The 14755-nt window shown below is 39.4% G+C and overlaps 1 protein-coding gene across 7 annotated transcripts in view; it reads right to left on the reverse strand.

The window, feature by feature from the left end:
• The window catches only part of iqsec1b (IQ motif and Sec7 domain ArfGEF 1b), a 489188-nt gene that overhangs the window by 61517 nt on the left and 412916 nt on the right, over window positions 1-14755 (reverse strand). For all 7 annotated transcript variants that reach the window (XM_043707985.1, XM_043707986.1, XM_043707990.1 and 4 more), the window contains one exon: window positions 4697-5979. In XM_043707985.1, the coding sequence (XP_043563920.1) occupies window positions 4697-5979 (1283 nt within the window). The remainder of the gene's footprint in view (window positions 1-4696; window positions 5980-14755) is intronic.

Raw genomic sequence — 14755 nt, forward strand, 5'->3', positions numbered from 1 at the left:
TTTTGTCATTTACATAAATGATTTGGATGCGAGCATAAGAGGTACAGTTAGTAAGTTTGCAGATGACACCAAAATTGGAGGTGTAGTGGACAGCAAAGAAGGTTACCTCTGATTACAACAGGATCTGGACCAGACGGGCCAATGGGCTGAGAAGTGGCAGATGGAGTTTAATTCAAATGCGAGATGCTGCATTTTTGGAAAGCAATTCTTAGCAGGACGTATACACGTAACGGTAAGGTCCTAGGGAGTGTTGCTGAACAAAGAGACCTTGGAGTGCAGGTTCATAGCTCCTTGAAAGTTGAGTCACAGGTAGATAGGATAGTTAAGGCGGCGGTTGATATGCTTTCCTTTATTGGTCAGAGTATTGAGTACAGGAGTTGGGAGGTCATGTTGCGGCTATACAGGACATTGGTTAGGCCACTGTTGGAATATTGCATGCAATTCTGGTCTCCTTCCTATCGGATTGATGTTGTGAAACTTGAAAGGGTTCAGAAAAGATTTACATGGATGTTGCCAGGGCTGGAGGATCTGAGCTACAGGGAGAGGCTGAACAGGCTGGGGCAGTTTTCCCTGGAGCATCGGAGGCTGAGGGGTGACCTTATAGAGGTTTACAAAATTATGAGGGGCATGGATAGGATAAATAGACAAAGTCTTTTCCCTGGGGAAGGGGAATCCAGAACTAGAGGGCGTAGGTTTAGGGTGAGAGGGGGAAGATATAAAAGAGACCTAAGGGGCAACTTTTTCACACAGAGGGTGGTTCGCATTTGGAATGAGCTGCCAGAGGATGTGGTGGAGGCTGGTACAATTACAACATTTAAGAGGCATTTGGATGGGTATATGAATAGGAAGGGTTTGGAGGGATATTGGCTGGGTGCTGGCAGGTGGGACGAGATTGGGTTGGGATATCTGGTCGGCATGGACGGGTCTGTTTCCATGCTGTACATCTATGACTCTAAGCACTGTTCTTTGCCAGCAGAAAAAGCATGCCCAGGCACTACACCCTTTCTAATTAAATTAAGTAGTGTAGAGATGTACAAGGCATTCAAGGCTCTGGGCCAAGTGCTCGAAAAATAGGTTGAGAATGGTTAAGCGGTTGCTTTAGTCTGGCATAGACTTGATTGGGCAGAAGGGCTTTTTTCTTTGCCATAGAATTTTATGAGAAATAGTCTTATGACTGAAAGCTTGAGAGACAAGAGCTGACTAGTGCTTTCTCCCCAACCATGCTTCTTTCAGAGCTGACTGGTCAATCAGCCAGCACCCTTTCTTATAAAATATATTGAAGTAGGTCATCTTGCTCTGATAATGACCATATAAGATTTAAAAAAAACCACCAGCATGACTCTGCTTTCAGCAATATTCAAATTCTATACTACATTAGACTCAATTCATTTACAGAGAGCAAAACAAAGGGAACAAAAGATGAGCTAAGCAGAGATTTACAGAAAGGTGAAAACAGAGAAACAAGTTTTAAAATGTTTTCTCTCCAATACCAATTAAATTGTGCGAGAGTGTCATTCCACACAAAGTTAAATTCTTAGTGGTGAAGACTTTGTCTGGCAGTTATGATGACTAATCGCATCATTAAAAAGTCACTGACAATAGAATACACAACCCAAACATTTTCTGATAAAGTGGACAGTTTCTGGATTAAGTATTACAGCTTCATGTGCTAATTTGGGTTCAAATGTCAAATCTATTGATAATGTACTACAATAGCGTCTGTGGAGATATTGGGCAATTCAATTTTAATTTCCAAATTTCTTTATTTTTTGCATTTGAGTGCTCCAAAGGTAGCTGTGCAGAGTACTTAATAATGGTGACATTAACAGTCCTGCCTTTGCATATGTTAAAAGCACCAACTCCTTGCAACAGACATCAGACATTATTTAGATATTGGTTTAGCAATTAGCAGAATAATTTGGAAAAAGATATTGAGAAAAGGTCACAGACTTGTAAATAAAATAATCAGATTGTTACACAAGTTAAATTGTGGTTTAGCAAAATGCCATGCAAAGGCAAGCTATTGTGGACCTTCTTACACATCATAAGCATCTATTCTGATGTGTGAAGTCCATTGGGAAAAATGATTCTCTTTTCTTCCAAACAGTGATTTAAAATGTTACTTGTACTGCCTAACTGTAGTGAGTAAAGTTATCATGTGACAACTGGAAAACCAGATGTTTGATTGTCCTGTTCTGTGCCTGGCCCCTCTTTCTCCAAGAGTCCCAATCACAAGCAATTGCATTGTCTTTTAAGCATGGGATGGACGTGTTATTGGCTTGCAACATACTTGTTCTCTCTTACATTTTTTGTTGTAGTTTCCATCAGGTCCATTGATTCCTTCTGGTTCACAGTTGGTGGAGCTTTATGAATCATGGGTTACATTGTCTATTTTGCTCTAGTTATATCAATCAATATGTTATGACATCAGGCATTTTAACTTTAAGATTTGTTAACTCATTTATCCTGACTATATACGAATATTCTGTTTGCAACAAAAGAAGGAAAAATAAATCAGCAAGGGCATAAGCAGGAAGAGACTGGAACTGAAATATATAGATGGAGGTTTTAGCAGCTACGAGGCAAATTTAGTTGCCATCAATATGGTTGTTGTCTCTGTAAAAGTCTTGTTCATGGAAGTTTTTTCCGTCTGGTAATGGAATCCAATTACTTTGTTTTAAATATTGAAATGAGACAATAATATTGTCAAACACTTTATTAAGAATGGTTTAAGCCATTTCACATTCATTCACTTATCCTTATTATACTTTAATGCTTTTAAAATCCTTTTATTAACCTTATTATTAGTTTTAAGTTACTTCGATGGATGGAGGAGATGCTTTTGATCTTCTGTGCATCTCATATAAACCTACTAACAGCAGTCAACAGCACACAATTCCAGAATACACTCACTAAACTCTCCAACCACACAAAGTCATTAATTTCTTGAATTCATACATCTGGAACACTTATTGTTGATTTTATTGTGACCAAAGTGGTATCAAACACAGGCCAGTTCCATTTCTAGAATTTTCAGGTAAAAGAAAATGCACTTCATTTAATTTGATTTATCGAATGCACCAGCATTTGGACATCTAATTTAAAGGACAAAAATAACTTTCTATTAAGTTTTCATAATGCGATACAATAAAGAAAGACATCTAAACATCATGGCCACCACAAGCAAGTAATGGGATAAAGATCCCAATTTGTTTGCTCAGTTGCCAATAATTTTCTATCACGTCAGTGCATGCGACTTTTTCATGCTTACTTTTGTACAAGTTGGGACAAAAGTTTAAGATGGTTAATTCCTGATCTTGAATTTGCCATTATCATGAGAGCTAAACGTAGTGAATTCACTTAGTTTGGGCCAATCAGAAAAATAAATATAACTAGAAGAAACTAAATTAGACAAAATATCACAGTTGTATTCTGCCAACACAATAGGACATTCTCTTCACACACACTGCAATGAAATTTATTTCTTTTCTAGCACAACAGATGGATTTCAAACCAAAAACGTGTTTACGAAATAAAGGAGGATGCATATAACAGGCAATAGGTCACTGAAATAGAAAAAGCAAAGATTAATCCTTTGGATATTTCCATGAGGAAATTAGAGTTTAAAAATTTTGGGCTTGTCTCCAAGATAATCTTAACTTTTTTTTTCTCGCCATGATCAAGAAAGTGAAATCTGCAGTTTTACAAAATTCTTCTTCCAATATCAATGAAATTGAGTTTTATACTTAACCAAACAGTTTGAGCTTCTCAGCTTTTAGAAAAGGTCTTCCCACCAAATGCAATACAAAGCTCTTGTCTTGAATTTCACTCAATTAGTGAGTTCTCAATTAATTTTAAAAATATTTTGAAAAATATTTATCATGCTTTTTTTTAGAAAAGAAATAGTATTTAAAGATGCTGGAAGGCTATCATATATCTATAAACTTTATTAGAGCTTAACTGCTTCTCATGCAATTCTTTAAATAATTAAGTGTCTTCGAGCTCAATTCTCATAAATCACTTCAGTGGAAATGTATGAATTATGAAAGAAACATGGATTGGGATTAATATTTATGGAAATCCACCACCTTCACTGAAAGATAAATGAACTGCCTGAAACTTCATGTTTACTTATTTATGGAGACAAACCCAAAAGAAGAGTAATTGGGACAAAACTAAACGCCTCTTCAATACTCGGTGGATTTGTGACTTTTGCAAATCTACCACATATAGATACCACATCCTAAGGTCTGTATCCGGCAAAGAATTTGGGTTGGGGGGAGGGGGAGTGGTTGGAAGGGAGAAAAAGAGGATCAACTTGACGTTGGCTACTGCCCTACACAACAATTAGGAGGGTGGCCCTGATAAAGCAAGGTCCAGGCTTGCACCCTTCTTTTAGGATGTCAGTGAGCAGGATTTTAACACTTTAACAATTTTCTTCTGATTTTTAATAAAATGAATTAAAGGACACTAAAATGGTGAGACACTACTCGGTAATTTGCAAATTAATTTCCTTTACTTTTAAAAGAAATCAATAAATCCCACAATACGAAGGATATGGACCATGTGATGATGTCTTTGCCATTTGACAAAAGAAATTGCAAGGCAGCACTAATGTTAGCTTTAATGTTTACAACCCAACATTAAAATCTAAACATAGTTGTCAACACACAGATGAATGAAAATTTCTACATACTTATTGAAGAGGTTTAGGCCAATCCGGTAGTGACGTTTTCTTATGATATCATTGCTAAATGCAGGAGAATCCCAGCTGTTTCGGGTTTCCTTGTGGTATGTTTGTTTGCTCAAGGTTTGCTCTCGCAAACTGTCTCTGGAAGAGGACTCAGAGCTACAGTTTATTGTATCGTTGGAGTTTGAAGTGCTATTGATACTATCATTATCCCCATCAGAGAAATCAGACTCTGACTTGCTTTGCCGATTTGCTGAGCCATTAATAGCCAAGTGGCTGTCAATCTGTCGTGGTCGATGGCGAGCAGGTTCCTCATCACGGTGGAACACTCTTGTGGGTACAGAATGCGGGATATGCTTGGGACTTGCCCGTTGGCTATTGGGGCTCTGCTCATAAGCATTTTGCCTCTTTAGTGAACCTCTCTCTGAACGGTCACTTAAATCGACTGAACTATCACTGGGGGGCTCGATAGTTAGTAAAGGGAGATGATCAACACGAAGTCTCGATTCCTGACACTCTAAAGAAGGGGTGCTCCTGCAGCTTGTGTCTGTGTCTGGTTTATCATCCCGGTGAGTCATGGACCAGTATTCCTGGCCAGAATTCACTGATCGGAGCCGGAACTCTGACTCTGTGCTGGATGGTCTGTCCACAGATTGTAGTGAAACAGGAAGTGGAGGAGAAAGTTCTTCTTCATCAATGTACAGGGTGACATCGCTATAGGAAGCGGACATTTCATCCAATTTTCTGCGTTCAGCATCACGTGTGGATTTAGCATACGATAGACTATCCACCTCTTCCTCTTTTTGTAAGGTTTCTTTGTAACGTTTGCTCTGATCAGCAGGTTGCCCATCATCTGTGTGTAAGCTACGGCAATTGAGCGCATCATCAATCGATTCTGCAAGTGATTTTACTTGCCTCGAGAAAGCATCTTCAAGCTCAGTTATTGCATCTGCAAAATCATTATTTGCAGCAGGAGATTTGATCACTGCTGTGCCTCCCACATCCCCACAGTCAGACTGGACAACAGTTCCCACTTTTCCTGCATCATCAGTCATGGACATCTGTTTCCCCTCAAAAAACGAGCTGTGGACTTTCTCAGGTCCTTCAAAAGAAAACTGCATTCTCATATTGGACAGAACGATGCGCCTGGACATACGATTCTCAGACATAGAACTTCGAAGTCTTTCAAAGTTTTTGTTCATTTGATATTGGCGGAATGCTGTCTGAATGGTTCGAGCAGCATGTCTGGTTATGAAACGTCCTCCGTATTTACGTTCAAGCATCTCCACCTAAAAAGGAAATCGATAATTAGACCAAGCCAGACAGGAAACTCGATGTTTGGAGGGGAATTTGAAGGTGGTGGGAACACCACCATCTTCAAGTTCCCCTCCAAGCCATCCAACATCCTGACTTGGAAATATATCACAGTTCCTTCATTATCACTGGGTCCAGATCCTGGAATTCCCTGCCTCATGAGAGTGAGGGTCAACCCACAGCAGGTGGACTGCAACGATTCAAGAAGGCAGCTCACCACCACCTTCTCAAGGGCAATGCTGGACAGACAATAAATGCTGGCCAGGCAGTGAGGCCCACACCTCACAAAATGAATAAAAAAAAACTTGATACAATTTTGTTTAGTTTAAAATTGCTTAATTCCTTCATTTGTTACACAATAACAGGATGAAACTTTAATATAGAATCAAAATAATTATTTCTCAGTTGCTAACCTGTACTCTAAATAAACAGTATTCAAGTAAAGATTAGGACAATACTTAAGAATAAAAATTTAAAATATAATATGACTGCAATTGTCATTTTAACAAGAGTTTTCAATTACATAGATTTTATCTGTTTGCCATAGATAAACCCAACATTTCTCATGAAATAATGCTCATTGTTTGTGTAAGCTATTCTAGATGTTTTTGAATAAATAACTATTCTCTAAAAAAAATGTATACGTTTATGTACAGTTTCTTCTAACGATGGTATGCCACACAGAAGTATTGCATTAGATTTTGGATCTGACTGGGACAGAGAGCAATTCATCAAAAGCTTTCGTAGATAACCCCCTTTTAGCATTCGACTCAGCGCCAACCTCACTTTTGTCCAACACATCCATTCCATCTGGTTATGTTCCCTCATTCAACATAGTCTATTTCTGCCTGCTTTACTCATTCCTTTGACTGAAATCTTAGTGTTTTCATTAATTTAGTCCTTTACTTGTAAAATATCATCTGCCGGTTTCCTGATAAATACTCAACAAGCTTTAACTCATCCAACAATAAAAAACAGACTACCTCTTCACTTGCCCCATATCGCAGGTTTCCTCCATCTCCAGATTCTCCAAAGCTAGATTAATTCCATTTATCCCTGCATAACAGTTTCAAAATTCATGGTCGCATCTACCCTTCCCATTTCTCCAAATTATCTTAGTAACCTCTGCTACTCTGTTGCGAGTGGAAGGGAGGAGTATTTAAATGTCAATGGGATGATAATAACAAGTCAAAAATATGACAAAAAATTGGTCCAGTTGAGCCACAAATGGTTACAGCTGAGCCTTTACCAGCACCTGTTATCAGCAGAATGGGAGTATTGGTTATGATGCAAATTTGTAGACGTCACTACTGAGACAGGAAAGCTGTAAAGTATGAAATGAAAAGTTGATTGAGGTTTCTCCTGAACTTCACTAGAACAGTACAACAGGCCATGGACAGAGGGATCAGAGCAGGAGCAAAGTTGAAAATGAAACTGATTAGTGACCAGAAACCATCAGACTTGTGGACCAAATAGAGATGTTCAGCTAAATGATCACTCAATCTACAGTTAGTTACCCCAGTGTAAAGATGATTTAATTGTATTTAGTGAATGCAGTGTACCACTAGGGAAACAGCTCAGGTAAATCGGTGGCTCATATGGAAGAAATGGCTGCATGGTGGGGAGTGAGGAGAAGAACAGGAACACAAGCTCCTGCACTTGCATGAGGAGGGACAGGTAGAAGGGGAGTAGGCACTAGCGTGATCAAATACTAAACAGAAGTAATAAAGAATAAAAATATTATCAGAATGCTAAAGCGGGATCATGTTTTTGGCAGTGGCATCACACGTGAAGTGGCAGAAATGAGACGGATGGTCAGATTAAAAGAGAAGCATGGAGGGGTGGTAGGTAAGGAGGAATTTGACTTTATAGTGAGGAAGGAGGGAGAGGAAGGGGTGAGGGCAGAAATTGCCACAGTTAAGTACCTTAATCAGTTAAGAAAAAATAATTTTGGAAGCATTAATACCTGGAAGAATGGAATGGAGTCTTTACAGGAAGCAGTGAGAGAAGCATGATAAATCTGGCAGAGGGAGTCATTGGTGCAGATCATAGCCCTTAACACAGATAGGAGGTTAAATAAATAATGAGCTGCAAAAGGACAATGTGAAGCTGATAGCACAGTGAATTAGGAAAGAAGTTGATGCATTTCTCCAGTTTGGGGTGACAGCAGGCAGCCATGCACCAGAAAGGTTTTACAAGAGACAAGAGCTGATTTGGGCTAGAATAAAGAATAGTTCACATATCTCACAAAAAGGGCAGGCAAACCTATGACCTATAGGAGATGCAAAAGAATGGAATTAAAGCAACCATATGATTCAAGAACAACTTCAGCTTGTTGCAAGAAAACGTTGGTCAGCAGGAACTATTTGGGCCTCCATATAGCCCCAAGTAGCAGTGGGGCTGCAGGTCACATGATGAACTAGATGCCAATGTGAAAAGGTGACAATTGGGACCAGGAAACTAAATTTTTTAACGTGATGGAAAGTATCGCAAGAACCATGGTAATTTCATGTAGTAGACTTTGACAGAGATGAAATGAATTGAAATAATTCTGTATCAATCTTATAACCATCCCTAGTATTCCAGAGCAATTTCAAAGACTATCCCTATTTAGCATTTAGTGCTGTAGCAATTAAAGTTATTTTCCATTTCCAAATCACTCATTGTCACAGGAACATATTGACATGCTAATGGAGGCTAAAAATACACATTTATCAGATTATGCATGACAAGTTCACATAACAGCCTGGTGTGCAATTTTAGAGCTAGAAAATCCTCATATTTTAGCTACCAAATATTAATATACAACCAATTAATAAAAACACTTTCTCCTCCTTCTCTGCACTCCCCACAACATTACACACATTTACTACTGAGCTGTTCATAAAGTTAATATTGATTTCAAAATTGCACTTAGTTGGCTTCATTCTTCATGCAATAATTACGTTTATGGGATATTAAAAAGCCAAAATTTACTTGAAAGACTGAGAAATGCCTCTGTTCATGACTCAAACCTAACATCCGTTGCTAATTTTGAAGAGTCTCAGGCAACAGAGTTGGATACTTGTTAGAAACACATTATATTCTTAAAACATCTTGATTCTGGGATCACCAAATATTGTAGCCTCAGCAGCGTTTAATATTAAATCAGCATGTAATGCATATAATGGCACGAGTATGTTGTGGATGTGTTTCACATTAATGCCATTTCATAGTGTCACTTGTTGTGCTTGTGACAAGCAAACCTGGTGCTTTAATGTGCCTTTATAGTACTGATAAAAATTTTGTTTCACATTTTACATAAAATTATTTTTTGAATAAGTTGCAATGAAATTATAGAATAAATATCACAGAATATAAACCTTCAACAAAAACTGCTTTGCTTGAATATGGAAGCACTACGAAATCAAGACAATGCCTAGATTTGAAAGTTAAATTGGCTGAAAACTAATCAGTGGGCCCTCATTATTAAAGCAATTGGAGTGAGGTTGGGCAGAAAGAATAGAGAACTAAATGACCAAATGATCATGTTTGGGCTTCTACAGTTATTGGGCTTACATGAGCAAACAAGGCTGACTGGTCGAATTAAAGATGACTCCAAACTAGCAAAGTAAACTGTAATGGGGATAACAATGCAGCAAGTGAGGGTGAAAGAATTTAAAGTGCCTGCAAAATTCGTGTGTGAGAAAACATATACATTAGATGTGTATCAATGGGATGAGGCAGAGACTGCCGACAGCAAACTGGACAAATCAGTCAATGGGATTTAAGTGAATTACCTCAACATAGAAAGCATTCTATTAGCTAAAAAGACAGTCATGAACAATTAAAAAAGTGACACGCTTATAAAACTAAAAGAAAAAGCTGAAGCATACAAAAATGTAAACCATTCCACTGATTCTAAAGATACAATGACCAGCAAATGAGAAAGAAACTAATTGGCACTAAACATCAAGGTCAGGATGACAATGAAGAGACCAAGACGAGTATGAAGCAGGTCAGGATGACCAAGAAGCAGACTGGAATAAGTGTTTATTGTTATTTATTCATGTAAACATGCTCCCCTTATCCCATTCCCCTTGAGCAGGTGGTGCCTTCTCAAATTGTTGTAATCCTTGGCATAACTTTGATGAAATGTAGATGGGTGGGTTAGTACCTTACATACTCGGGTAAAAGTCAAATTTTTCAGACATTTTTAAAGGTTCAATTTATAGTTTTGAGGGGCTGAAATTCATGCTCAAGTTCAAAATACCATATTATTAGCAGAACTCTATTTGATTGCACAACTAATCCCAGGGAAAAAAGAAAAACACAATGAATTACGATTTACTGGCGGGAAATTTTATTTTTACATACCGGTACGAAACTTTAAGATGTCAAAGATTCATTGAAATCCTGCCAAATCACACCGTTCAACATTGTCATGGCCTGGGTATAATGGCACACTTAAATCCCCGTCAAATTCTTTTGTTTCCGTCCCAGTTACTCTTGTATGCTATGAACCTTAGCACATTAACAAATTTGTCAAGAACTAAAGATCTATGTAGCTAATATACCTCACTTTTATTCCAATATAATGGCACAATTAAAATGATTAACTTTTTCATGATAGTAACTTTTGGATATATAGTGAACAAAGTGTGATAATACCAATAGGCTTAGTCCCTGTATGAATGAATGAATCAAATTACTCAAAACGTGCTGTAGTATACCAAGTAGGCTAAGTAGAATTATGAATAAATGAAGAGAGATGCAATATAGTAAACAAAGAGCGATGAGTAGAATTACCGGTATGAATGAATGAATGCAGTTTCATTTAAATGGGTTAATGGGAACATGCAGTTTCCTTTGCAAGAGATTTATAATGCGATATAGTAGGGTTGACTTTTACATGAGATCAATTTTCACATGAGTATATTCAGTAAATTTGCAAGTATCGATCGAATTGTGGATAGTGTCAAAGGCTACAGCAGGATCTGGATGGAGAAATACCAGATGGAGTTTAATCCACCTAAGTACAATGTGCTACACTTTGGGAGATAAAATGTTAAGGAAAAGTTAATGGCAGGACCCTGAACAGCATTGATGTACAGAGGGATCTTGGGGGTTCAAGTTCATAGCTCTCAAAGTATCCACACAGGTAGACAGGGTGGTAAAGAAGGCAATATGGCATGCTAGTCTTTATTGGTCAGAGAATTGAGTACAAGAGTCAGGATGTCATATTGCAGCTTCATAAGACTTTGGTTAGACCACATTACAAATACTGCATTTAATTCTAATTGCCACATTACAGTAAGGATGTGGAGGCTTTGGAGAGAGTGGAGAAGAGGTTTGTCAGGATGCTGCCAGGTTTAGAGGGAAGAGAGACAAAAATCTGCAACTGCCGGAATCCAAGGTGGACAAACAGGAAGCTGGGCGAACACAGCAAGCCAGGCAGCATCAGGAGGTGGAGAAGTTGATATTTTGGCCGTAACCCTTCTTCAGGACTTGGGTGGGTGTAAGGGGAGCTGTAGATAAAGGGGGTGCAAGGGCAAGGTGAAGACAGATAGAGGGTACAGACCCGGTTGGTCAATGGAAGGGATGAATCCAATAGGTGGTTGAGAGGAATGGATGGAGGATGAGAAGGGAGGTTTTTTGAAATTTGAAGAACTCAAATGTTGACTCTTCTGGGCTGTAGGCTGCCTAGGCAAAAGATGAGGTGTTGTTCCTCCAATTTGCAGTGTGGCTTGCTGTGGCAATGGAAGATGCCAAGGATGATCAAGTCAGAAATGGAGTGGAAGGGGAATTAAAATGGGTGGTTACTGGGAGGTGAGGGCAGCTCCTGTAGGCCCAGCTGAGATGCTCGGTAAAACATTCCCTTAGTTTATATTTGGTCTCTCCAATGTAGAGAAGACCACACTGGGAACATCAGATACAGTAAACTAGGTTGCAGGAGAGGGAGGTGAACCTTTGCCTCACCTGGAAGGGCCGTTTGGGGTGCTGGATGGAGGTGAAGGGGCTGGTGTTATAAGGAGAGGCTAGAAACACTAGAGTTGTTTTCTCTGGAGCAGTGAATGCTAAGGGGAGACTTAATAGAAGTCTATAAAATTATGAAATGCATAGATGGGGAAAAAGATTCTGATCTTCAACCCTAAGAGTTGAAATGTCCAATACTAGGGGCATGCATTTAAGGTGGGAAGGGGAAAATTCAAAGGACAGGTGAGGCGCAAGTTTTTTTTATATATACAGGAGATAGGAAAGACAGGGAAGTGGGAGGGTGGCAATATTGACAAAGAAGATGAAACATTGGAGACAGAAGTCCAGAAGGATGAAGGACAGAATCAATCTGGACTAGTCAAAGGTAATGCATTTGGGGAAGGTTAAAAAGACAAGGGATTAACTATGAATGGCAAGACATTGGGGAGGTCAGAAGATTAGACCTCCCACGTTTATAGGGCAAGTAGATAAAGTGACTATAAAGGCATACGCAATAGTTGCTTTAATTAGACAAGGCATAGAATACACCATCAAGGAAGAAATATATGCTGGGCAGGCCACAACTGAAGTACTTTGTAATGTTCTGGTCATCATATTATATGAAGGATGTGACTGGACCAGATACGTTGCAAAAGAGATTTATAAAAATACTGGAGGATCTGAGCTAATGACAAAACAGTGAACAGGCTGAGGTGTTTTTTCTTGAGAGGGGTCTTAGGAGAGGTGCACAAGATTAAGAATAGATAGGGAAGATAGGAAAGTGCTTTTGTTATTACTAGATGGGGCACAGCTTTCTACCTCTTACTTTAAATCTAAGGGGAGAACTCAGGAGAGATTGTTAACTCAGTGGTGAGAGACTAGTACTCACTGTCTGAAAGGCAAACTCCCAATGTTAAAACAGTATTTAGATATTAACTTGCGTTACCATAACCCCCAGGACTATGGGCCAAAAAGTGGAAAATAGGTTAAGTGCAGTCGGATCTTTGTTGACCAGTATGGACTCAATGGGCCAAATGGCCTCCTTCTGGGCTGTAAACAACTGAGAATCTTCTTGGTTACAGCCAAGGAACAAAAAGTTGAATTTCATTCTCGGTGTAAGTTATAAGACACAAATTAATGGGAAACATGAAGGGGAACAAACTTGCACAGTAATTACGTAAAGGTGCAGGAATTAAAGTTTCATTAGAATAAGGTGATTTAATAATCCAAAAACACAGACTAGGAACAATTGAAAGTGTCAGAGAACGACAGGAATCTGTTCAGTTACATTTTCCACAGCAGTATGTTCCCTACTGAATAAGAAAAAAGATACTACACCTCCACGGTGAATAAGACTTGGTGACAAAGGAACAGATTGTACTCTAGGTGGGCAATTTCAATGTCCACACCAAAATGGCTCAGCAGCAGCACTACTGATAGAGCCAACTGAATTCTAAAGGGCATACAGCTACTAGACTGGGTCTATGGGAGGTGGTGACTGAAACAACAATACAAAAGAAAATCAGAAAAATAAGCTTGATCTCATAACAATGTGCCTGCCATAGATACATCTATCCATGACAGTATTGGTAAGACTTAGGGTTAGGGTTATGACCATCCGCAGATTTTCAGGGAAAACTTCTGTTTCCCATTGAAACTACCTTGGATGATGTTGTGTGGCACTATCACCAATGCAAATTGGACAGACTTCAAATTCAACTCGCAACTCAAAACTGGACATCCATGAGGTGCTAAAAGCCATCAACAACAGAACTATACTCCAGCACAATGTACCACTTCATGGCCTGAGATATATTCCCTCAACCATTAGCATTAGCCAAGTTTAAAAAACAGTTCAAGAGCAGCACCAGGTGCCAGAAAAATGAGGTGTCACCTGGTGAAGGTACACAACAGGACTCCTTGCTTGCAAAACAACATAAGCACAAAAGTGACAACCAATGGATCAGATCAAACAACTCACTGAACGAGGTGTCTCCCCAATCTGATGCCACCCAGCTTCACTTCCATCAGGGCCACTCAACACCTGACCTCACTACAGCTTTGGTTCAAATATGAACAAAAGAACTTAACTCCAAAGGTGAGAGGTGAGTGTCTACCCTTGACATCAAGACCACATTTGATAGAGTGTGGGGTCAAGGATCCCTAGCAAGACATCAGTCAATTGGAATTTGGGGCAAACTCTCTGTTGATTGGACTAATTCCTGACCAAAATGAAGATGGTTGTGGTTGTTAGGGATCAGTCACTTCAGCTCCAGGACATCTCTGAAGACAACTCACAGGATAGTGTTCAAGGCCCAAACATCTTCAGCTGCTTCACCAATGATCTTTCCTTCATCCTAAGATCAGAGTTGGGATGTTCATGGATGATTGCACAATGTTCAAAATCATTCACAAATTCTCAGATACCAAAGCAGTCGGTATTCAAATGTAGCAAGACCGGAACGATATTGAAGCTAGGGCTGTCAAGTGGTTAAGCTGAAAATGTGTTGCTGGAAAAGCGCATCAGGTCAGGCAGCATCCAAGGAGCAGGAGATTCGACGTTTCGGGCATGAGCCCTTCTTCAGGAAAGAGGAAAGTGTGCCAAGCAGGCTAAGATAAAAGGTAGGGAGGAGGGGCGTTTGAAATGCGATAGGTGGAAGGAGGTTAAGATGAGGGTGTTAGGGTGAGGGTGATAGGCCAGAGTGGGGATGGGGGCAGAGGGGTCAGGAAGAAGATTGCAGGTTAGGAAGGTGGTGCTGAGTTTGAGGGTTGGGACTGAGACAAGGTGGGGGGAGG

This window comes from Chiloscyllium plagiosum, chromosome 18 (genome assembly GCF_004010195.1).
Source record: "Chiloscyllium plagiosum isolate BGI_BamShark_2017 chromosome 18, ASM401019v2, whole genome shotgun sequence".
Taxonomy (NCBI): Eukaryota; Metazoa; Chordata; class Chondrichthyes; order Orectolobiformes; family Hemiscylliidae; genus Chiloscyllium; species Chiloscyllium plagiosum.